General features: G+C 44.2%; 1 protein-coding gene across 2 annotated transcripts; it reads right to left on the reverse strand.

The window, feature by feature from the left end:
* Positions 1–26,444, reverse strand: csnk1g2b (casein kinase 1, gamma 2b). Of its 2 annotated transcripts, XM_036520877.1 has the most exons (11): positions 26,028–26,444; positions 13,115–13,184; positions 7,732–7,880; positions 7,385–7,619; positions 6,990–7,075; positions 4,995–5,079; positions 4,699–4,847; positions 4,318–4,401; positions 2,808–2,909; positions 1,744–1,850; positions 1–1,393 (listed from the first exon to the last, which is right to left on the reverse strand). In XM_036520877.1, exons 1-11 carry the CDS (start codon positions 26,253–26,255, stop codon positions 1,339–1,341), a joined length of 1,350 nt encoding a protein of 449 aa, XP_036376770.1. In that variant the 5' UTR covers positions 26,256–26,444; the 3' UTR covers positions 1–1,338. The 2 variants fall into 2 exon arrangements, with proteins under 2 accessions (XP_036376770.1, XP_036376771.1); XM_036520878.1 differs by lacking the exon at positions 2,808–2,909 and having other exon boundaries at positions 2–1,393.

Below are 26,444 nucleotides of genomic sequence, written 5' to 3' on the forward strand. Positions count from 1 at the left end.
TTTTTTAGAGTGCCCAGTGAAGAGGGAAAGACTACACCGCTGAGACGGTTTCATGATTGTCATAGCACAGAAGGAGCAGACCGTGTCTGGACAGGACAGCGGTGGTGGTGGCGGTGGTGGTGGTGGTGGCGGTGACGTGAGGAAGGCAGCCCAGGAGAATACATGTGCAAACTGAGTGACAGGTGCACACACGCAGACACACACGCACGCACGCACGCACACACATACACATAGGCAGACGCAAAACAAACACTGCAACATGGTCCAGATAAAATTTCATTGCGGGACACTTACTGGAGCTTTAAACATTTTACTTGGAAAGGCACAAACTATGATTTCCTGGTAAATTATTCTGATGTGTGAAATAAAAATTGAAAGACATTTTTTTTTTCTTTTTTCTCCATTTAAATTGACATTTCGGCCCTTGTACAGAGATCAGCCTCGTATTGGAATCTTCCTAGATCAGTCTTTATTTACTTTTTTGTTTGTGAATTTCAAGCCCAGAATTCCACTGTATTTTCTTTTTCCAAAAGTGCAATTTAAAGAGAGATTAATATATGTTTTTCTCTCAATCTTCCACAGTACCTGAGGCCAGTGACTGTGCTACAAAGTCCACATTGACAGAAAAAAAGAAACAAGAAAAAAAAATGAAAAAAATTAATTCCGCAACACTACAACATGAAAGTAAGTTTGTTTCAACTGAGGGAGAACCAAACTTGAAAACAACTTAAAAGTGAATTTACAAAACAGAAAAACAAAAAGGAAAAACAATGAATTTCCATAAAAATCTTCCAATTCTTTAGATGAAACGCTTCCTGTTGCTCTCACTGATTCTTGGGTTATCATTATGATAGCTCATCCTTGCCTCTTACCTTGATCCCACAAATAAGCATTATTTCTATGGAACACATTTCCTTTACCCGACCTGTTCATGCGTTTTTCCCCCCAGATCAATGGCTGTTGTACAGTTAATGTTCTGCATGGAATCTAGAATACAACAACTGTTTCAAACAGTATCTTTTTTTAATATTCACATCACGGTGTATCATTGTTACTGTTATCAGTTACTTAGTTTTTTCTTTTTTTTTTTTTTTTACTGAATCCGCCATTTTAGGTATGTATTTATTTGTTTCTTTATTTTCCTTGTCTTAAAAAAAAGGGGAACCAGAGTCTGTTGCGTGGCCCACTTGACCGATGGGACAACAACGTTCCTTTGCACGCCAGCAGAGGGGGGTGCACCAACGAAAGAAGTCAAAGAGAGAGACGGGCGTTTTGTGAGTTAGCTTCCGTTTTAAAACAGTGACCAAAATGTTTCAAGTTCTCTCTGACATCATCTCCTCACTTGTGTCGCTGGAGGGCTTTCCTCTTTCTCCTTTTGAAGAAACAACAGCACCTAAAAGGAGAAGAACATCATTAAAACATACAGGAGGTTAACCATTATGTTGGTGATGAATACTGCAGCCATTTGTGACAATGAGAGTTAATATTACATATGGAAAATTTGGCATTATCTCTATCAAGTGTTTTAAGTGTTTAATTTTGGGAGTCTTTCCCACTCAAGTCATATCAATATTGTAATTACAACACAACAACTGCAGCTGTACCATTAAGACAGCTCAGACTGAACCTTTACAGAAAACAAGTGCTTATATCCCTTAATACATCGCCCATCTAAACACAACCCTGAACTGGAATAAAACGCCAAAATCAAGTCCAGTGGTAGAAATGGAGTGCATCCCGTACTTTGTATCATCGGCCACTTCGACCTCGGCTGGCGCAGTGATGGGAGCGTTTGAGTGTCCAGCAGTAGGGTCATCAGTATTCAGCTCTCCATTCGTTGAGCTCATCACCTGCACGGGAACACAAGGCACTGGTTTAAGGAGCTGTGCAACCGCAGTCCTGGCACAAAGAGTAGCAGTCAGTGCGTGATATGAGACCAAGCTCAGCCTGCAAAAGGTCTCCCAGAGCATACAGCTGTAGCCCAACCTGGTAACACTTTATACAGTATGGGCAGTGAGAAACACAGCGTCCAGCAACGTAACCAGCAATAAATCATTAAAACAGCATAATCGTTTGGCTTTGGCACACTGGAGTAACAAAGTGTGACAAACCACTGTTACTTTTTTGAGGACATTAGATATAGTTCTCTGAGCTTCACATTAAAAATGGAATGAACCTATTTGACGTGAACTGTCACCACTGGTCACCTGGCCCGGGCAACAGCGCAGCCGCCCTTAACAGAGCCAGAGTGCAATTCCCACATGTGGCACTAGATGGCACTGAGCTCATTGCGGTTTGCAGCAGGAATCCTTTTCCCTCTTTCAAGACTAGAATTTGATTCAGCATATAAAAACAATGTGTATTGTATATATTCCAATGTAATTATTAAGTAAATAAGATACATAATTATGTGAGGGGTGGGTTGCTTTCTCACGGACTTCTGCTGCCAACCTGTTCACACAGATGGTCCCATCTGTTCTGGACGCCAGCAAAAGACAGGGCTTCCCTGACCAGCAAATAGCAGCAGGAACACAACTGCTTCACTGCAGCTCAAACATAAGCCCTCACACACAAAAACGGAGGCACTTTATACATATAAAAACAAGTTGGAATCTATCTATAGAGGGAGGAGTCCCTAGGAAAGTAAACACTGATGACAAACACCTCCACTCTGTCACATCCATGTTCTACATCCACTGAGTCCTGTGTTACCAATCTGGTGTGGGTGTGCTTCATGCTGTCAATGGGACATGCAGAGAGTGAGAGAAAGAGGAAAAAGGCCATGCAGCACAGTGCGCAAGCAGTACCTGGACAGAGCCCCCCAGCCTATCAGCTGTGAGATGCGACCCCAGGAGCTCCCTATTGGTCACTGGAGTGGGTTGGGACTCACTTCCTTTGGGTTCAGGCGACTGGCGCAACAGCAGGGTAAGGGAGTTATGGAAAAGGGGAGTGGAGGGGTAAAAGGTGGTTTTACAGGAGGGTGGGTGTGGGGAGTGAATAAAGAAACAAACAAAAAAATTACAGAAGACATATTACATGCAGAAGCAGGCATGTTAATAAAGACTACGCTAATAGAGGTGAAGAACAAAAGGAAGAAGAGAATAAAAGAACCACACTAAACATGCAGAAAGAATGAAGACTGGTAAAAAGTGCTGAGATCAAAAAAGAAAACCATTGGCGTGTTTTCTTTACCGTGTACACAGCATATAAAATTACAACACTTCAGCATTTTGATCTGTGGTGACTGGGCTGATTTATGAAATGCAAACAGGAACTTAACACTCCATTGCAGGTTTATGTTCTATGATTGCATCACAGCTAATTCACAAACCAAAATGAAAGATTTGGTTCATCTGTGAACATGCAGTGTGAACTACTGAGAGGCATAGCCTATTTATATATTTGTGGGTTACATGGGTTGCAGCTCATTTCTGGCTGCCATTCAGAAAATCTTTAATACTCTTTGTGGAAGTTCATGTTAAGATATGTTATTCTATGTCTAGTATGAAGCAGCAGTTGTCACTTCCAAGGCTAGTTAAGTTCAAGGTGTTCTTTCACAATGATGTGGACCTCTGTCTTAAATCTAATCAGACAAACTATTGAAAAAATTAGCACTTTCCCACATCTGAAAGGTGTTATTTGTATGCAGTTCAATCTTAGTGAAACAGTACCAAACCTTTTCTGACATGAAGCCAGCTGCATCCGGACAGCCATATGTTTACAGTGCTTTGAAATTCCAGTGCTTACTCCAAGCTTTCAAAGAACGTGAACACCACACATATTAAAACCATGGTAGGGGGGGACAGGCAGGTTAAAATGCTGGCATTATATGGTGGTTTCGTGCAGTGTGGACACACAGTGAACTATGAAGGCTTCTTGTCATTTGTGGCATGAACAGTGCATTTGACATGACAGAAGCTACTTGTGCTCAGAAAGGCTTGTTGTCTGCATCTGCATGCTGCCCCTTGGAGAGACCTTCCCAAATCAAACGTCTCAGAATAAAACCGCTGAAGGATGTCACACTCTAAATCACAGGGACGGCAGCGTTTCTGTTTTCTGTGACTGAACACGCCTGAACCGCTCAGTGAAAGATGCCCTGCTCAGTCAAGACAAACAGCATAAAGAGGATGAAACATGGGCAGTAAATTGGCGGAAAATGCCTGCTCAGAGTACCCCCTGCAGCAGACAAGAGCATGTACCACAGGGAGGAGAGCAGGGATGGATGCCTTTGCAATGTCCCAAAGCTGCGGAAAATGAGGGGTCCACGTGTTGACCCCATGGTGTGCGTTTGAATATGGGGGGGGGGGGGGGGCTCACCTGGTTTTTGGTCTGCTGTTGTGCTTTGTCTCTGCTGCTGGGCTGAAGGGGTGTGTCACTGGGGATGGGGCCAATTGGAGTTGGCTGTAGGTGCAATACAAGTACACAGCATTCACAAAATGGGAGCAACTAGAGTCTCTCAAGCACAAGGGCTGTTTTGGGAGTGTTTAATAAGAAACAGTTACATAATTATTCCATGTGTCAACTATGGGCTCAGTAGTTGAGTAATTAAAATACTGGTTCTTTCTTGGTCTTTTGTCAGTATAGCGACAGACTCCAGTAAAACTTGTTGGGGAACATTAGCCACTCAGGACTGAGGTCACTGGTTGATTTCAGCCAACCAACAGAACCTCATACCAGGAGAAACCAGCAGAGACTCACAAGTGGTTTGCCGACCCAGTCGTACTCGTAGTCAAACACGTAGCCGTTCCTGTCAAAGAGGTCGGTGAAGAGTTTCCTTAAGTAGTCATAGTCAGGTTTCTCAAAGAAGTCCAGTCTCCTCACATAACGCAGATAGGTGGCCATTTCCTCTGAAGGTGGGAAAGACAAGGGAAAGAAAGCCCAATTACTTCTGTACTTGCATTTAGAAAGTCCTTCAACAGTGAACATATGGTGCTGACAAGGTCCTACTTAGAAAAGCAGAGGAAGATCTTAAAAAGAGAAACTGAGCTACTGACCTGGGAAGCTTTCACACAGCACTTCGATGGGCGTGGCTCGCTTGGTGTCTCCAATTTTCTGATACCGTTCCTTCAGCGTGTCCGCCTAGAATGGGAAGAGAGCGTGTCTGGTACATTCTGTACTTCCTGCAACTACCAGCTTTAACTCACACATATAGCTATAAACATACTACATCACTCATTTTAGGGTGAGAAACAAGAAGTGCAGTGACTAGAGTATGAAGCCAGTTAAGAATAACAGGCTCAGTTTCACTGAGCTGAAATGCAAAAAGGTATCACTGCATTACTCGCTAAAGGCTTTTTCCTTTCACACCTACATTTCCTAAAAGCCATTTTCACATGACATTTCCTGTCACTCTTGAATCTACTATATTTCATTTATAGATCATCTTTTTACAATCTCCCATTTTGCTGACCAGTCTAGACAGTAGCCATGGCTTAAAACCGATAATGACGAATAAATAATACAGTGGATCCTGTGCAGTGGGCCATTTTGCTTCCATTCATTTCTCACAACATATGTGGTAAGACACTATGGTGCTGCAGGCATGCAGGGCCCCTCTCAGACTTAGGCCAGGACAGAGGCTTCAGTGAAAGATCAGCTGACACACTAGAAACAGAAACCACCACTTGGGGGCACACAACAGAGAAGACAGGCAGAACCCAGCAGTGGTTCATGCACTGTGATGTTTAAAATGGAAAGAATCCAACACTTGTTGAAAAATGTGTCTCTACAACCATCTCAGCAACGTGTTACTTAAAATTTCTTAGGACTTTGTGCACAGAGAAGCTTTCTAAAAATTAGCCTTGAACTTCTTAAAGGCTACCTATACATTTGCCTCTAGTTAGTGATTTTCCTAGATGCCTAAGAAACTATTTTCATTTCAATGACATAGTTGCCAAAAGTACAGTTTATTAAATTAGTATGCATCAGCACAAGTAACAGAATGTCCTGTCCAGATAGCCACCTATATCTGCTGCTTTAAAAAAAACTTTATAACAGTGCACCTTCTATCAATCAAAACCCAATGAGGCTCCAAGCTATAATAAAGCAAGTGTCCTTTAAGGACTGTCATGAGTGTAATGTGATACCTATCAACAGAAAGCTACCGTGACAGAGGAGACAACAATTTTACATTTTAGCCACCCTGAGGGATAAAAATCAAATATGTGCTATAAGAGACAGCAAAATTATAATTTAGGAAGTGATTCTAGTGTTTTTACTGTATAATTTATTGGAAATGTAACAACATTGGCTAGATCATAAATGTGAATACAAAGGCTGAATATTGCCATTTGGTTTAGGTTAAAAAAATCTCAGGAGAGACATCTATTATAGATACTTGCATTGTTGTTGTTGCTCCGAAGCAAGGATTCAAAGACATTAATGAGTGTGCTTTCAGAAATACTTTCAATTCATTTCAACTTACAAATTCGTTTATGTACAATCAGGCAGACTAACAAAGTGCATCTTCATCAATTTCACACATCCCTGAGACAATATTCCATTAAATAAACGGGGCTCTCTGACATAGGTTGGTAACAGTCACCTCTGAAAATACAAACCTTCTTTTACACTTTTAAACACTGCTTGAAAACTTCCACTCATTTGAATGTCCGGGGTAAAATCTTTTTTGCTCTCTTTCAGCTGATAGCAGAAACTAATGCATGAATTTTCTTCTCAGTTGTTACTTATTTTTTGGTGTCATAAATACTTTGTTCATTATATCTGTATGATTATGTGATCTATATTCATTTCCAGATGTGGTTCCTTAAACTCCATGATTGGGTTTCTCATTCCACTTATAACATTTGCATTTTCACATGATATTTCAACATTTCTAGTTTTCATCTGCAAATAATCTAATACATTTCAACTGTATCTGACTGATGCATACATCGTCATGACCTACCAAAGTAACTTGCATTCTCATATCAGTTCATGTGCTTACAGAGGGAGTGTGCCCGAGTTCCTAAAGTGACGTCAGTTCCTACCTTCAGACCCTGCCAGGGTAGACTGCCTCGCAGGAAGTACATGAACATGTGACCCAGAGCCTCCAGGTCATCCCTTCTGCTTTGTTCTGCAAGAGAACCAGAGACGGAGATCGGCTTTCACAGCGCGCACGGAACATTCAACGAGTGTGTTTCCCTGAGAGTTTAGTTACATTACAATAATAAGCACTAGTCAAGACAAGGATTGAAAACCGATTCCCACTGCAACTTCCCATCAAAATTTAAACACTGTGCAACTAATGTATTTTGAAATTCGGCAACAAAGCTTTAAAAAGCAGTTCTGATACTTGCCTTACACACCACAATAAATGGGGGGGGGGCTATATATTTAATCCTGTTCAATGGAAAAACATTTCAGCCTTTGGGCAGCCCCTCACCTTTCCCCAGGTGCGTGTTGATGCTCATGTATCGTGCGGTTCCCGTCAGGCTCTTGTGCTCCCGGTAGGGGATGTGTTTTTTGGTCTCGGGGTCAATGTATTCTTTGGCCAGCCCGAAGTCGATGATGTGGATTGTGTGCTGCCTCTTACTACCCGGCCGCCCCACCAAGAAGTTCTCCGGCTTGACGTCTCTGTATATCAAGCTTTTTGTGTGCACATACTCCATCCGCGTTATCTGGGAAACAGAGCAGAAAAAACTCACTGGCAATTGAGTCACACGGCGTTCCAAGAAACCACACACACAAAAAAATACGGATGCCAGGACCGTGACAACTTGGGTGTCTTACCAGCTGTATGGCTATCATGAGGACGGTCTTGAGGGAGAAGGTGCGGTCGCAGAGGTCGAACAGGTCCTCCAGGCTGGGCCCCAGCAGCTCCAGCACCATGGCATTGTACTTCCCGCATGGCCCAAAGTAGTACACCTGAGGAATGCCCTCTGCAAGCACAGAAAAACACAGCAATGGAACACACATTCAAGGACAACGCAGGATGCAAACAGGACAGTGCACTCAGGCAAAGACTTGAGACCATGTACTGTTTACATTGTGCTCATTTTGTGCCGCCCAAAAAAACACACAGGACCAAGATGGAGCTTGGGCTTACAAGGCCGCACTAAAGGCAGGTTTGGTTTTACCAGGCCATACTACAAGGACAATCATGCCACTCAGTCTGTCCACCATGCCTCACGTTCACCTAGTCCCTGTCAATGAACCAAGGGATGCCAGTTACACACAATATCCCCCGTCTGCCTGCTGCCACAACACTGAGTGCCCTGTGACACAACAGGGCCGGTCCCAACGGCACTTGCACTACACTCACAGCTCCCCTTAATGCATCTGCCTTGCTGAGGGACTTCACCACTTCACCCTCTCCACTACTCCCAGTGAGAGCAGATCCCATACATGCAATTCTAAAATCACTACTCATCACCATCACCGAAAGAGCTCCCTCTAATTTAGCTGCCAGTGTGACTTGTATTTGTGGAGAGCAAAACAAAATAACTGATCCCTTCTGGTGACTGCAAGTCCTACAGCACAGAGACAAGCTGCACTGAATCGGGCCTCAGCCCAAGAGCCAGAGCCGGTCCCTCTGTCCTCTCTGCAGTAACCCACTGGAGCGCTCGGAGCGAACGCTGTCCTCAATAACACGTTCTGACACAGAGCCCAGCAGAGCCCTGCTCGGCGCACTGGCGGATTACACTGGGATTTACCCCACCGCCTCGTCGCTTCTGCAAGGAAGGCGCACAGATTGCACACACCTGTCTGCACTTTAGGCTTCAGGATTTGGTAAATAATGACAATGACGACAGCCAAAGTACGCCAAGAGATCACTGGGTGGCTGATTCACCTGAGTACAAGTGTGGGGTTTGTGTGACGCCGACCTGACAATCAACAGGGCAATTATGACTCATCCCACCCCAGTATGCATTCTTAAAGTAAACACGCTGCTTTACGAATGCCTTTCATTAAAGAATCCTGTGTCGAGCGAACATTAAAATAATATGGTAGTGGAGAGGGAATATTAAAACCGTATGGTGGTATAGAGGGAACTTTAAAACAGTATGATAGTAGAGATAGCAAAGAGATGCTTCTAAAGAATTAGAGCTCTATTTAAAAAAAAATACGACGGGGTAGCAAAAGATTTATGTGTACAGCACACAGTAAGCAGTTGATCGAACTATGAGGAATGCTTTTCAGTGACCTTATCAAAGTGTTGCACAACAAAATCATAAGTTTAATTACCTTGACAATATTCACCGAAGAATAGTATATGTACTTGAACAGAGCTGTGCATGACTGGAGTAAAATGTTTCACGAGAGGTCTGCATTGATGATGTGGCTCGAGAGGTCTGCATTGATGATATGGCTGGAGAGATCTGGTCTGCATTGATGATATGGCTGGAGAGGTCTGCATTGGTGATATGGCTCGAGAAGTCTGCATTAATGATATGGCTCGACAGGTCTGGTCTGCATTGATGATATGGCTCGAGAGGTCTGCATTGATGATATGGCTCAAGAGGTCTGCATTGATGATATGGCTGGAGAGGTCTGCATTGATGATATGGCTGGAGAGGTCTGCATTGATGATATGGCTGGAGAGGTCTGCATTGATGATATGGCTGGAGAGGTCTGCATTGATGATACGGCTCGAGAGGTCTGCATTGATGATACGGCTGGAGAGGTCTGCATCGATGATACGGCGGCTGGAGAGGTCTGCATCGATGATACGGCGGCTGGAGAGGTCTGCATTGATGATACGGCTGGAGAGGTCTGCATTGATGATACGGCTGGAGAGGTCTGCATCGATGATATGGCTGGAGAGGTCTGCATCGATGATACGGCGGCTGGAGAGGTCTGCATTGATGATACGGCTGGAGAGGTCTGCATTGATGATACGGCTCGACAGGTCTGCATTGATGATACGGCTCGACAGGTCTGCATTGATGATACGGCTCGAGAGGTCTGCACTGATGATACGGCTCGAGAGGTCTGCACTGATGATACGGCTCGAGAGGTCTGCACTGATGATACGGCTCGAGAGGTCTGCATTGATGATATGGCTGGAGAGGTCTGGTCTGCATTGATGACATGGCTGGAGAGGTCTGCATTGATGATATGGCTGTGCGCTGACAGTGAAGGCACTACAAAGCTGCAAAAGAGCAAGGTTCAGGCTGTACTGTACTTTATGTGAGGACAACTCTCTCAGGCTACAAGTGAAAGATGGTGGGCACAATGGCGCGCATTGTGGCAGACAGAGCTGCGCTCAGTCAGCGGGCAGTGCAGCAGACGACGTCACCACACAATGGAATGTCAAAGTGCAGAGAGAGCCTGCATAAAAGATTTAGAATGCAGAGTGCATTCAGGAACAAAGCAGGGCCCTGATTCCATTAGCCCAGCGAATCGGGGACGGGGCCAACCTGAAACGCGATCGTCCGGCCTGCGCAGGCGGAGCAGCAGTCAGAGGATGCAGTAGGTCACGGTGTCTGTCCCCACAGAATGAAAAACCCACCCACAGCCCTGCTGCTCCTCGGGACCGTTTTAAACGTGAAAGTGGCGGTGCAGTATATACACAAATATACACGCAGTGCGAACTTCAAGGAACGTGACTGATGAAGTTTTCAGCTCCAAGGGCTTAAACACTGAACGGCTTGGCGACATCCATAAATAAGCATTTATGTAAATCCACTCAGAGGAGACTTTTAATCATGCCATGATTTCATTGCTCCTCACCAAATTAATTTTCATACTTAAGGGGTTATGGGATTATTAATACTGTAATGCTAACAGTCAACACAAGAGGGGAAGGCTGCTCATCTACAGTGCTTTCCACAAGGAATCTGCCGCTCACGCAGTCAGGCTGAATCCACCCAATAAATAATTGATACTGGCATAAAAACTGTATGATGTCTTTTATGCGCTTCCAGCTCAGTGGGGAGGCACACACAGTCTCTTAACGTGCTGCGACTTCTCCAGGAGGAATCCTGATCAGAGCTGGGCTTCTCTTCTGCCGTCTGGGATCTTTCCAGGGCAGGGAAGAATTAACACCCTCTGGATTAGGCCAACTTGAGCTTAAAAAGAGGAGCTGTCAGTGCTCCAGATCTGTGACCGGAGCTTCATGGATTCAAAGCTTCGGTGAAAGTGAGGTGGAGTCGCCACTTTGCCTCTGTAGGATTGACCAGAGTGGTTTTAATAAATTGGACTGTTTCCCTGACAAAACAACTGTACAGAGAGGTACCAGAACCCCCTTTCAAGCCATTTCGGAGAGCTGAGCCAAGCAGAGTCAATGGGTCACTCTGCTCTGTAGGGATTGCTGGAAGGAGGCTTTTGTGTTCCTCTCTCTGCAGGCAGGCTTAGAAACAGCCTGTTGGCTGTATCCCCTCCCAGGCCTATGGGAAGGATCCAAGACTATGGACTGCCCATGTGGCCCCAGTGCAGGAGGTCAGGATATGTTTACCACACCAGTGGACACAGAGCAGAGGGCTAGGCTCTTCCACTGATCTGCTAAATAAATAATGCACATGTAAATGTAAATGATCTCAAAAGCATGGAGATGGAAACCTCACAGATACTTGAGTTTGTGCTTGACTTTAGTCTCCTAAGGCTGAAGGAGCAGTTCAAGCCAATAGTAAGGCAGTGTGTTTACTGCTGCTTATTTACCCAGCAGAAGACGCATGAGTTTCTGTATTCCTATCTCACTAAACCCCCATAAGTATCAGGAACCTGGTAACTATCCTATTCTACAAGCAAACAGAAAATGCTCTGCATAAAGCAGATCAAACCATGCACAGATGATGGAGGGAGATAAGAGACCAATTTCCTCAGTGCATTGTGGGAAAGTGTTTCCCTAGGATCTCTCTGACAGGCGCTCCAGGCCGAGGTGCAGTATAAGGAGATATACGATAGTGAGGGAGGTGCTATAAATAGCTCAGGACAGCCCTAACCCCCTGCACACCAGCTCCTTATTACCACTGTGAGGCTGCTACTCAGGCATCAGGGGGTGGGAGGTGATGGCCAGGTAAAATGGGACACTTGCTCTGTTGAAGAGCAGCTGAGAGGAGGCGTTGTGCAGTGTAGTTTTCTGTATGTGTGTGTGTATGTGTAATGCTGAATCAACCCCCAAGTACAGTGTTCGAACGCAAGTACTCAGGATTCATACAAGCCGGCCCTTTCATTTGAGGGCTTAAAGGGATCAGAGATCAGTCTCCCAGCTCAGTCACATTTACGGTAATTATGACAGAAATGGCCTGCTGTTCTGCTTTCCTCGCACAGAGGACAAGATGGAGGAACTGAACCGCTGAGACGGGAAGACGCACTCTCCCCTCCTCCAGGCAGATTAAAACATTATGTAAATAAGGGAGGGGAAAACACAATTAAGGATCCCCATGAAAAAACCTGAGCACTCATTGTTATTCTCTGAAATCTTTCTGCCAATGATACTTTCCTCAGCGCAGCAGCATTAGACAGGTTCAAGTGTTTATACAACTACAGATAACAGGAAGATGATCTTCAAAGAGCACAATACAGTAATCACCAATCGCAAAAACAGACAATACTGACTGATGGCTATTATGGATGGAAGCAATTCGCGTTGAGCTTTCACTGCATAGAAGAGGTATCAAAGACAGCATAATGATACAATGAATGGGACATTTTATACTGCTCATGACGCTTGTCTTAAACAACTTAAATTTGAGGTAATGTGATGTGACGCTTCACTTTTAGCCTGCGGACACTCTCTCTGCACCTCTATTATTTTGGGACCCATGCACATATTCATTTTCAACAGGCTATTTTTTCTGGCACAACATATTCAACAATACAGCTCACTCTCAGAATTCCAAAGCAACACTTAGATCTTGCCTTTCTACACTGTTTTACAGCAGCTTGAGTGCTGAGAATGCAGCCCATGTGAACTGCTTTTCAGGTCAAATCAGTGTGTGTGTGTGTGTGTGTGTGTGTGTGTGTGTGTGTGTGTGTGTGTGTGTGTGTGTGTGTGTGTGTGTGTGTGTGTGTGTGGGGGGGGGGGGGGGGGGGGGGTGCAAAGCAAAAACAGTCAGCGAGATCCCATCTGTCCCACTTTAACCCTGCATCTCCCTCTGCCTCTAGCCTAACAAGAGCACCATTCCAATGCACACAATTACATTCTTATCATTCGCATTGTTGTACTTACCTGAATTTCCCAACTGTTTGTAAAACCTATATTCCAAGTGCAGCTGGGGTGCCCTGGACTTTATCGGCTCCTGTAAACAAGCAGAGTGGAGAAATGGAGTCACACACAGGGGAGATCATTATACTATACGATAATACGGTAACGATGTGATTTAATATGAAAATTCACTTCCATGGAACAGACCTGAAGAGGGAGCATTGGAAACTGGTAACTAAGTTGGGATTTCTGTGCATGTGAAGACTAATGCGGTAAACATCAGTACCTATACACGACATCACATCTCTGATTCTCTGAACACAAGGAAACCCAATAGTTGGTCTCATCTGTTAACCAAGTGTGGTTTCTCTGAAATGGTAACCTGACAGCAAGTTAAATGAGATTGCACACTAAAGTACACAGGAGAGGTGGATTCTGGGTTGGAGCCTCACTCTCCTCAGACCTTCCGATATATTTCTTTACCTCTCATTCTTCTTGTCAGTGATGCAAGGGTCATGCGACACATGAACAGACAGAAAAAGGCTCCTGAAGCACAAGGTTCCATTAGCTGCATTTCACCAACATCAGTCCTCTCATTCTTTTAAGGTGACTGCTACATCACCTCTTTTCGAGAAAATAATGTTTAAGGCTTAGGAGCTGCGATTGGAAATGCTGGACCTGCTCTCAAAGGGCAGTCTTGCTGCCATACATGGAGTGTGTGCATTCTGTATTATCAGCTGTACTGACTGCAGCTCATGCCTGTGTTTTCTGTGTAGGCAACAGAGCAGCCCACATAAGAGCTGAGTGAGCCCCACCCCCTGGAACAGGCTCCACAGAGCTTAATGGTGTGTAACAGGAACAGGGCAATGCCTCCATCATGGAAATCATTAACTGGCAAGGCTCTGTGTCACTCCTCTGGCTTCCATCATTCCATCTTCATCTTGGATGTACGCAGATAGCGGCTGGGGGTGGGGAGGTGTGACCTTTACACCCCAACGCCTGAGCTGCCCCGGGTATGTGTGTGGCCAGAGTGCGTGCGCCCTAGACCGATGCGCAACACTGGCGACGTGAACAAATATATAAATAATACATAAAAACAGATGGCACAAAACCACAGGACGTTCTAAAACGCTTACTGTGGAAAAAACATGGCTTATGGCAGCTTTGTGTGCTTAAACTGCAGCCCAATCCCAGTAGAGAACAGTTGAAATGCCTAGCCTGGCACACAACAGCCCCTCTGAACAAACAGGGTCATGATGACCACGCTCAAAGCCCCCTAAATCGCCCAGACGCATCTGTACCCCTCACATCTGAGAAAAAGGGGGTGCTCACTTCACATTGTTACTGTGCTGAACTGTACCAGCTACCCACTTTACACTTATTAAAGTGCTTAAGCCATGTGAAAGCACATTAAGCGTTTTAGGATGTCCCCAAAACTGTTCCTTTCAGGACAGAGGCACACAGGGATGTCAAGTTTGACAGATTATCTTATGCAAGGCTCTTTTTTACTAATCCCTTCTTCAGAATAAAACCATGTCAAGCAACTGCATCATGAAGAGACACTAATCTGACTGAGGTGACTGGCGTGTCATTTTACCACAAATGCCTGTGCAACTGATGATGTGTTAACTATTTGGTGTCCAGAGGTAGGCAATGAAATCAACCAAAGTGCAGCCTGTCGATCACACTCTCTCTTTTTTTGAGGGCGCCTGATCAAATAATTCCAAGAGCTGTGCAAATTGTGCAGACTGTTTTGGTTCATTTCTATTTGAAGTGACTTGTTGGGAGTAAGTGTGGAGAAAGCGTTCATTTGAGTCGTTGTGCTTTCTGCCTGCCTGCCGCGGCAATTCTCGGGTCTCGGGCCCCGGCACTCGTGTCCGGGGCAGCTGTCCCACGGAGCAGGAGAGCACTTCAGTGTCCTACCTGCTGCTGCCTGCTCTCCAGTCCAGCTGCCACTTCTAGACCGCAGTTTTTTAAAAAAAGATCCTCCTGCCAAACAAGCAGCCCTCCTTCGCTGCAAGCTCGGGAGTCTGACCCGTCTGCACTGGGAGTACTGAGGCAGGCATGGTGCCCCAGGCCCCATGGTCTCCACGCTGATCTTGGATCAGCGGCGACGAGGGACACCGATCTCATGAGATTTCAGTAATAAACCTCGCAGGACAGAAACAAGCCGTTGCATATTTACAGCACTGCACTGACATTTTATCCTCTTGGAAAAAAAATAATCATCAAGGCTCTACATGTTGCATATTACAGGAAATCCTTTGGAGGCAGAGAGCCTATGTCTCTACAGATTCTGTCAGAGTTCCAATTAAGCGAAATAAACAGATAAAAATGTTGCTTACAAATAAAACTGGGCCAGCATGAAAGCAGCAGAGTTCCAGTGCATTTAACCCTCAGAGTGTCTCTCATAAATCTGCTGGAGAGGGGATACTGTTGGCTCCGCTCTGGGAATAGCGTGATCAAGTTCAGGACTAGCAAACTTCATTCACTTGGTGCTAAAAAACTTAATGAGGTTAAAACAAAAAAAAACAAAAAAAACTACAGGGACAACTAAGAAACTCAGCACTCTGACTTAATAAGCAATCTTCCTCCCTCCATAGCACCAGGGAGAAACATGCTGCAACATGTTCACATCCTTCAACAGGAATCCTCCAAACGCTGGACGAGTGAGGAGAGGGAGGGGGCACTTTCCATTTTATTAACACCTCTCAGCTCCAACCTCAACTGACATGCAGGCCTCTTTGCACGGCACCAACAGGCTTTCTGTGCAGTTTTAAGATCTCAACATTAGCATTTCATAAAATATAAATGGCACGACTGAGCACTCCATTATCTCATTAGTATGAAGATCATGGGGGCGTTTCTTTCATGCTTCGAGGCGCACTTGAGCTTGGGAGCACGTTTCTGCCAGACTTCTGCGCAGATTACAGACGAGGCTGATCTCATCCAAATCTGATCATTCCATCGCGGCTGACAGAGATCAACCCTGACCTGACAATGGACAAGCCTCCCTGCGCACAGTTGTCTGACTGCGGCAGATTCCAGGGATTCAACTTACCCTTCAATCTGAGCCCTCACTCTGAGCCTGAGGATAATAGAGGATAACATTCAATACCTGAAAGAATCACAGTGAATGAAGGAATCTAAATGCGCCCCCCCAACCCCTTCCATTCTGCAGACGGACAGAAGCAGCTGAACCCTCCACAACGGAAGAAATGAATGAATAGGAGCTAAACTGGGGGGAGGGGGTATGACCGAGAGTGTGTGTGTGTGTGCGTGTGTGTGAGTGTGGGGTATTGGGGCATTCAGCTCGTGTGGACAGAGGTGTCGAGGAGGCAAAGCGAGAAAGGAACAGCTGGCGGGTGTCCAGCGCGTCTCCAATTCCGGATCAGATTTCAGGCTCCAGATGGAGCCAGCAGCTGCCTCGGCAAGCTATCGGCCCTGGGAACATGTCCACTCCAGCTGCCCCTGCTACTGAAGCAAACCGGGACCAGGGACACAGGGTGCGCCAAAGGCTCCGCGCGAGCAGCCCTCCTGCTATGTCTCATCGTCATCTCCTCGATCAGGACTCCCTCTGATCCAGGGCTGTCCAGCCCCTGCGCGCTCCGCTTTAAAGCTCACCATCAATCTTCCCTGTCTAAGGGCTGGCAACACACCACACGTTGAAACATTGCTTAGTTTAACAAGGCACTTGCTTTTAAAGGGGAAGTCAGGTCCTTGACATCTTCTTAAGGTTGTTTGATTCACTTGTTCCAGCTGAGCACTGGAATGACCAGAAACCAATTCTAGTCAGTGACAGTTTAGAATCTTCATGAATCTATTATTACCCACAACTGGAACTGCATGCTCTCTCAGTGGTAGCAAATTAATTGGCTATATTAAAATCTCAAGAGAGGGAATAAAAACAAACATGATTCCACCACCTTACATACAACTGGCCTCTGCTCCTGACACCTTTTATTGTCCTCTGGGTAAGCATTACTGCACTTACCATATTTCACTGCCTACAAAGGGAAGAAACACTAAGTCAATTTATCTGGAAATGCAATTCACTTATCACTGATATTTTATAGGCCACAGAAAGTGTCAGTCACAGAGTGAAAACTATCCATCATTCTTATGAGCTAGACTTGCCCACTAAGTCACTGGCTGGGTATTGCAATAAACTTGCATATCAAAGGTGGAAAATGAAGATTATTTATGCACCCTCCCAACTGCTTTTCTCCCCCTGACATTGACACAGCTAGAAGAAATGGCAAACCCAAGGAAATGAAGGCTGTGCATTACTGACAGCCTACCCCGTTACCTTGATGATACAGGCATTGGGACTCCCCGATAGCTCCCCATTTAGAAACAGTGGCACATCCTTCCTAATCCGGACGAGAAATGATTTGCCTGGGATGCAATGAGTGGGGCTGAAGGTGTATTGGGGGGGGGGGGGGGGGACTTATCTGCACGGCAAGGGCACTTTTTAATCAAGTAGCAACAGGGTCACAGTGACCTTGATTGATTCTGCTCTAATCCAACAGAAGAACAGGAGGAGTTGCCAAAGAAACACCAGGAAGGAAAATGGAGGGAGGAGGCAGAGGGGCTTCTGAGACAGAGAGAGATTCCGAAATGGGTACAGAGCAGTTTGAAAGAAGACAGGCAGGAAGTAGGACTCAAGAATCACAAAAAGCCAGACTGACAACGCAAGTACAGAACACACTAATAAATAAAACAGTAGTCTGGGGAGAGACATTAAGAGACAAACCAGGATGTTCTGTAAAGGGGGTTCAAAATGAATTTGTCGATCTCTGCTGTCAGGGAAGAAAAAAAAAAGCAGACTCTAAAATGTGCTTATTAACCACAATCACAGCCTAAAGTGGCAATCTCAGACAGCCAAAAGCAAATGTAGCAAAGCTGATCCCACTAGAGTAAGCGACACACATTTCTGTGTGCGTGCACTACGTGTATATATAAGGCCTCTATCATATATCTGACTGTTTCTTTAAGAGGTGGAATCCCCAGAGGGAGTACAACTGCGCTGCATTTACAAGCCTTTCCTCCTCGTCCTTCACTAGGGGGTTTGTCAGTGTGAGAAAGTGCACAGCTGAACCAAAGACTAGACTACTGTGTGTAGACAAGAATGGTTAACAAAGGACCTTTCAAAGTGCGCTTTCCTCCCCTCTTCCTTACAGGAACGTGCGCCGTTGTTCCAGATACATTGGCAGAGAGCAGCAACTATGTGTCTTTCTTTAACTCTCCGCCCTCACGTGCCTGCCAGGGGTGACACTGGCATGCACCTTTGTCCCAGGTGCAGAGTGCGCCCAAACACAGCCACACAAAAAAAAAAAAAAAAAACACAACACAGGGCCTTATTGTGTTAGCAGTCATGCCAGCTGTGCCATATGTGCAGTCACAAGCTCACACTTGCACTTACCCAAACACACACACACACACACACACACACACACACACACACACACACACACACACACACACTGGTTGATATATGCACTGAAAGGGGGGCTGGTCATCCGAGGGCCCTGTGAGTGATCAGGGAAGAGCCAAATACGCAGACAGCTGCACAGGGCTGGAGGTCATCCAGGGGAGCCAGCGCAGCTCCCAGAGCTCAGAGAGGCGTCTGCGTGCTGGCATGGGGGAAGCACCACAAAGGGATGCCGAAAACAGCTCCATCATCAGCTCTGGTTCTGCTCCAATCAAACTTGCTGGTATGAAAAAAAAAACAGCTGACACATGCCAACAGGAGCTTTGGCCATTTTTTGACAAAATACTCTTGCCACTGGTGTGACGAGGGCACAATGCTGAAGGCAACAAGGGGTCCCTTGTAAGCAAAAGACTTTCAGTTTTGCTGAAATACATTTGGCCAGAGAGATTGTGGTGGGGAATGGGAGGAGTCTCCCAGCGATCCCAGACCCCAAGCTCCAGCAATGCCATGGTGAAATAAGGCCAGGGCCGGATATAACCGGACACGTGGATAAAAATATCCAGACAGATGGGATGTTTCACAGACAGCCCAGCACAACCAAGGATTTCAGAAGAAAGAAATTACAGTGTGCAACCCAGCTTTCAAAGTTGGAGCTGGGGAAAAAAAAAAATCCACCTTAATATGTACATATGTAGGGATAATCATATAGTTTCCGCTGTAGCTGTGTAGGTGGGGAAACCAGGCCCTTAGCTTGGGTACAGTGCACAGACGCTATCAATGACAAGCTCCCTCAGGGTGCACAGTTACACCAAGGTCTATTCCCAGAAGACACAACTTCCCCTGGCGGCTTTAAATGCCTCCAATAAAACATGTATAAATACACCCACATTAAAGGTGACATTCAAGCCAAGCTCTGTACACTAAGCATTGGTCGACAAGCAGTCCACATCTGTTCAACACCATAATGGAGATTAATGCTTTCCTTGCTCCTTTAAAAATCATCATTAACAGTCTGACATTAGCAATTATAAGTCCCAAGTCACTGAATGTGATTTGATGAGGTCATCTCAGCCACTAAAGTGACCAGTGGTAATCTCAGATTTTGGATTTTGATATGGTTAAGAGCGAAAAAAAAAAAAAAAAAAAAAAAAGACAAGCCACGTCAAGCCACCTGGAGGTTTGCGGCCAGATGAAATCAAATATGCTAACCAATCCTTTACTGCATACTTTGACGCAGCAGAGGTCAACCTCAAGAGAAAACTATAAAGCCAACAAACTCAAGGCAAAATTCAATCATCATGTGTAGCACTGTGACTGTGGGTTTTGTAGTTCTGGAGCTCACTTTTGAGAAGTGGCCAAGGCTTGGATAAGAAACTAAGTGCTGCCTCAGAGTGGCCCTTTACCCTGCGGGGAATGTGACCCTTAAATGTTAGCAGAGTCAGGATTTACTGTGCACACAGTGACAGTGCCATGGCCAAACACTTCACAAACACATTAATCCCCCATGTTGTTTACGTAATTCAACCAACTAAAACATCATCAAAGTATGTCTAAATTAAATTAACAGGTTAACTAGTCCACTGCCTCTGAAAATATAAAAACTGAACATTAACAGTTATTTAATAATTTACAATTATTGTTAAATCATCTCTACACTCTAAAGTGGGGTACAACAGCATAATCTTATTTTCGAAGCACATTTCCGTTTTTAATAAATGGCATCAATACTTTGTGTGGTTTGTTCAGAAATATGCATCTGCAACTGCACAATATGAGAAAAAACTGATCACAGGAAACTGCTTAATTCGACCATAAACTTAAAGTCAACCTTAAAGTTAAATGTAGGTGTGAAGTCAGTGTAAAACATCACATACCCCTCAGCCAGCACTAAAAATAGAGATCAGTGCTCTAGTCTTTTTTGATTCAGAGACTAGACATGATGATGATGTTGAAAAGGCTGTTATTTCCTAGATAACGATGGGAACAAAGAATAATTCCGTGGGCCTACCAATTTCCTTTAGTGGCCGAGTGGACTACAAGTAGAATATACAGCATGAAACAACCTGTAGAATACTGTAAAACAAGTTGTAACGTGTCAGAAAAAGAAAATGGCAACAAAATACATATTTTAATTGCTGATTCATGCGCACATAAATATGACTTGCTTTAATATCACTTTTCCCCCTCCAACCTCTGTAAATGCACAAATTCAAATAAACCCACACAGCCTACACGCGCCATTTTAACTGCGTAGAGCAGGGCTCTTCAACCACTTTTACAGTAGGGCCAGATTGTTTAGAAAATGGTGTGGGTGGGTCAAACTTTCCATGTCCATATTAAGAGCACACAAATGCACACTTAAGCAGCACATACGCTCATAAACAATGAACGCGCATCCTTAAAATACGCACATCTATTATGGTGTTCAGAGTATCGCATCATCGGGCATCATTTGTCGTCTCTGTTGCAAATGATCAGTTCAGAACAGGTAGGTGCTTATTAACCATACAGAATACTGACAAGAGACACTTGTTTCCAGTCAACCATATTTGTGAAACCAAACAAACAGGAATAAGAGGCCATATTAATAAGATACTAATGGGTGATTATAATTACTCATGGCACCAATGTTCTGGACATACAAAACGATGTCATCCTACAGACAGGAGCAATTACAATTCTGACATAAGTGATTGTGGTTTTTTTTTCCTCAATGATCAAAGGTCCAACAGGAATCCCATGGTGGGCCACTAGGTGAATGACACTACAGTAAAAGAACACAAAATGTGTTTCGTTTTTTGTATTGCTGCAAATAACATTTAAAAACAAAACAGAAAGGTACAGAATATGTACTATAAGTATATATAAGTATTATTTAAAATTTAAGTAACATTTATGTGCTGCTCTGGGGAAGGCAGACAGTGAACCAAGACAGAGCCACATGGTGTAGCTGCACACTGTGAGGTACTACCAAGCATTCTCATTTGGCCACAGTAAAGATTCTTCATTAAAACACTGATGCCTAATCATATAACATCAAATCCTTGATTTCGATTACAAACCTGCCTGAACAGTACCTATAGGCTAGTTATCATCTTAAATTTAAATCAGTTTTTACATTGATTAAATACAAGTTAAATATCTGCCTCTAATATCTGCATGATTCCTGCATTACTCCTCACCAAAACATTGTCACTGAGCAGGTCCTGATGTTAACATCTCCTGAAGTCCTTGTCCTTTGGACATGTGAAAAGCATCTTTCACTTGTCCTAAAGTTAGTCACTTTTCAAAAATGTGCACCCTGACATAGTTTCTCTGATGGAAGTGGTCTCTCGGCGCACACTTTCTGCTTCACCCATGGGACACTCAGGTGTCTTGGATTAAGTTTTCTATGAAATATCATATATCAAATACCTACTGTAGAAAGAAATCACAAGACGACATCACAATCACATAAAAAACATATACACATACATATATAAACATTTGTGTGTATGCATATACACACAGACACAAATGCCAGCAAGCTGCATGTGACATTAACTCGGTTACTTAGCAGGCCACTTCTCAGCTGCCACCACATGTCCAAGTTTTAGAAAGCAAAATCTTCTCGGTGGGGGGAGGGGGGTATGACTACCTTGATTTCACTGCGATCACTTATACTAGTTAAAACGAATTCAAAGACTTAAGAAAAAAATGAAGAAACTCCTCTCTAATTAATCCCTATGAATGACAATCTATTTATAAAATACCAGGTAGAGCCATTTTTTAATATTTTTCCTGCCTCTAAGCAAAAGTGAGGGAATGGAGAGCTGTGCAGCTTCTCACCATTAACGGAGGAAGGTCAGCATGAACACAGATGATTTGGCGACTGATGCCAAAAACATAAATGCATTTATACGGACAATCAGATGAGTCAAGAAGCGTCACTTAGGTAAAACAAGTCTATCAGGTTAAGAACTCGCTCTACTGTCTGAGAACATTTGCAAAGCAAAAACACAGACATGGACAGACATCCACTGAAAGTTTACCAATACATGAGACAGGAGTTTATGGTACGCTCTCGCAAAGTAAGCGCACTATATATAGGTTGTTGTGTATACACGTTTGGAGGATATTATTTTGACCTAAAAAATAGAGGGGTCTCATTTTGGCAAGCTTGTACCACCCCAAATGTATACTGCATACTGAATACTCAGAAAACGTTTAGCTTTCACACAGCTGAGCCGAGCGATTCTGGTGCAGACGCACTGTAAGTAAAAATCATGGCTATCATAAACGTGTCACTGACTCCTTTTGCTTTGCAGGATGTGTGATCCATGCTGAGTCACGTCTGTGCTGAGTGCATTTTCGGGTCTCAGTTCACTGTCATTATCAAGACAGTAACAACAGGACTGAAACACTTTGATTCCAATTCAGAAACATGACTTCAGATCTAACATCTAATCTTAAAAGTCATGTGTCAGGCAACAGGTGCGTCAGCTGTCAGACTACCACAGTGACAAAGGACAGGAGAGCAGCAGAGACTACTCGAAAAATCATCTTGCAAATTAACTACACTAATTAACAGTAAGTAATTCCTCCTTATTTCATTAAAAAAAACAGCAACACTGACAGGCAGATGACTTAATGATTTTCTTTGTGGCATGTTCAAAAAATATGTGCAAAATGTGTGGGTAAAAAACTTATAAGCTAACAGCATGCTCTGGCAGAGGGTAAATGTAATGACTCCAACGCATGATCATCTGTGATGACACTGTACACTGACTTGCGCTTTCCTTATGTTCTGCATGAGTCTGCTTTTATAGCGTGCCAGTACTGCCCTACTGCTCTGGCTCTGCACAGACCTGTTGTCTAGGTCAGAAAGTGAGATCATCCTGCCCACGATTAATCCTAATCCTAAATATTCAGTGCAGAATTTTAATGCCAATTCCAGATCAGTTGCTAAGAGCAAAAAGTCAGCACATCACCCAGCACAGACCTGCTACACCTGAATAAAGCCAACAAGAAGTCACGATACTGCTGCTAACATGAGTGCATTTCCACGGTCCTTCCCTTTCCATATTCATTTCTTTAATACCAATGTGATGCTACAATTGTAAGGAAGCATATAGCTCATTCTTGCTAATATACTATGGATGTTTTAACAGTATTCAGTGATAGCAGATACAGTGTATTGCCCTACAGTCTCATACATGTAAATATGCTCAGAACTGCATCATTTGTAAGTGATATATTTCTCTTCTGATTGAAAGAATGAACTCAATGAACAAACAGATGCAAGCACACACACACTGACACACACACACACACACACACACACACACACACTGACACACACACACACACTCAGAATTTCTGTCCTCCACATGTCTGGTCAGGCACAAAAAGGCTAGTTCCTATAACAATCTGATGAAGGCAACAGGAAATGTTAGGAACTTATTTGTGTGCAACCAATATTTGTCCCCTTTTTATTAATCTCTGAATGCAACAACTAACCAGTGTTTACTAATAAAATCACCTAGCAATGACCCCGTTTTTTCCTGCAGTCATTACACTAACATCACTAAGGGCAGAGTAAACGGAGGAAGCGAGGGGCAGCGGAACTGACATTGTGGTCATGGAGCAGTTGGTAAGGAACTTATGTCTCACTTCACTCAAACTGTATGACCTGCCTTCCAGACCAACGAGTCCATTTTCACCGGTTAAAAAAAAAATTCACATCAGATTCCATTATCCTATTAGCAACATTAACTAACCCTAACCCTCTGTCACCAGTTCATTTGCTATACAACCCGCTCTGATTTCTACAGAGTTGCTAGCAAAATCTATCCGACGTGTCTTCTCAATTAGGGCAGCCTGGAGTCATTGAGAACGCCATTCTAGATATGGACAGGCAGCCACAATCATGGCCATCATAAATGATGTACATCTACAACCTCTGAACCTCTGGGGGTCCAAATCCACAGAGATTCGGAATAATTCGTAAATTTATTTTTTCCTCAGGTGAGCAATAGTTTTGAATTTAGCACAAGAGAAAGGAGTTTGCGTAGATATGCATAACAGAAGGTGTTTCACATACTTCTGCTTCTCCAGAGATCATAATCAAAAGGTGACAAAATAATTGCAGAACCGTGGAAAAGTAATTACTTGGTTCAGACAAACAGGAACAGGCACGCCAACACTCAGATAAAAAGGTATTATGAATTAAAGCCCAATCATCCTGACATTTACTGTGTCCTGTTATATCTTGTTTTCATTAAAATTCAAATGGGGGGGGACATGTTTAGGGCCAACCTACATTGCCCACAGATGATACGATTTCATTTAGCAGCTCTGCTCAAATGGCAGGCTAGAAAAACTGCTTCCATGACCAGAGTAAAAACCTCTCCTCAGCTCTTTCTGTGTGGGAAACTGACAACTGCGACATGGGCAATGTTCCAGGGGTCCATGTTAAATAGTCAGGGCCATCAGTAATAGCTAACCAACCATTGCGGGAGTCCATCACATGTATGACATTTCTGAAGATGAAGGAGGGTGAAATGTAATGCAGCAGAAGCACGTGTGCAAGCTGCGCTTCAGTTAATTGCTGGCTGCCCACAGCCCTCCCTTCCCCAAACAGAAGATAAAAAGGACTTGACATTTCATGTGGTTGCAGAGACGAGCTCTCAGGACGCTACAAAAGAATACATACCACCCCCTACAAACCAGACGCTGACTTCACCTGTGTTTCGGTTTCACAGACATCACTGAGCCCGCAGGCCCAGTGCAAGGCAACGCAACACACGCGCACACACACACACACACACACACACACAGTTAGATGTGTATTAGGCTGGGGCCTCATTACCATATTGTAATTATATAGCGCACTTCGTGTCAGCTATTGGAAGTGGTTTTATGTGTTATGTACTTCACGATGTGCACAGATCCACCTTTTTCCCTCCCCAGAAAGGACCGTTTCCGTTTTTCATTAATGAATATTAATTGAATGTGGTTCACTCTTTAACTGTGCTTAGGACTGAACAGCTGAAGATCAGCAGATTTCTGTAGCAGAGAAGCTACCGTCAGCACTCAGCTGTTTCCTGTGTCACAGAGATAGGGCAAGCCAAGGTGACTGTAGTCACCAAGCTGGTCACAGACAGACATGAATGCAACATGCTTCAACCCAACCATAAAATACAATCATATAATAATTACTGCTCTCATAAGTTCAACGACTAATGATGTTGAAGGAAGGTCATTACTGGGTGCAATCCCATTATAGACACGCTGATCTACAGTGCTGAGATAACTGGTGAGTGGAGGATGTGGGATGTTTCTCTCTCAGGTTGGGGATCCTCAACCATTCAGAATGTTGAAAAACTGGTTCCATGGACACATATGAGGAATTTGAGTGGAAAATGTAAGAAAAGGTGATTGGACCAAAGCATAAACAGCACCCACGCTAATTAAGTGGAGTATGCGGATGCTGTGCACTTCCCTCCAGCTTGCTGGCCTTACCAATTTGATGGCCACATATTCGTTGGTGTAGAGGTTCTTCCCAAGCCGGAGCTCCCCGAAATTGCCACAGCCGATCTTTTTTCCGACGCGGAAGTTGGGGCCGACCATGAGCACCCCAGAGTTGGTCCCTGTGCTCCTGCCCCCATGTCCAGTCCTGCTCCCAGCTGCCTTGGACATCCTTTTCCCTTCCTCAGCCTCCCCCTTCCCTCCTCTCTTGTCAAAATCCATAAGCTTGTGATACCCTGGCCTCTCCACGGTTACTCCACTGCCATGCAAATCACAAAGCCGCCGAAACAACTACCAAGGGAGTCAGAGGGAGGGAAGGAACGCTGAAGCAGACGGAGGAGAGGGTTTATGTATATATGTACATACACAGTGGCTTTTAAAAAAAAAAAAAAAAAACTTTAAAAACTGAAG

The sequence above is a fragment of the Megalops cyprinoides genome, chromosome 2 (genome assembly GCF_013368585.1).
Source record: "Megalops cyprinoides isolate fMegCyp1 chromosome 2, fMegCyp1.pri, whole genome shotgun sequence".
In the NCBI taxonomy this organism is placed as follows: Eukaryota; Metazoa; Chordata; class Actinopteri; order Elopiformes; family Megalopidae; genus Megalops; species Megalops cyprinoides.

Coding starts and splice junctions, on each gene's coding strand:
- csnk1g2b (XM_036520877.1), bottom strand. CDS start 26,255: ATGGATTTTGACAAGAGAGGAGGGAAGGGGGAGGCTGAGGAAGGGAAA. Junction 13,185..26,027: donor AATATGTGGCCATCAAATTG/GTAAGGCCAGCA, acceptor GCTTGTTTACAG/GAGCCGATAAAGTCCAGGGC. Junction 4,848..4,994: donor GCTGTGTGAAAGCTTCCCAG/GTCAGTAGCTCA, acceptor TCCCACCTTCAG/AGGAAATGGCCACCTATCTG.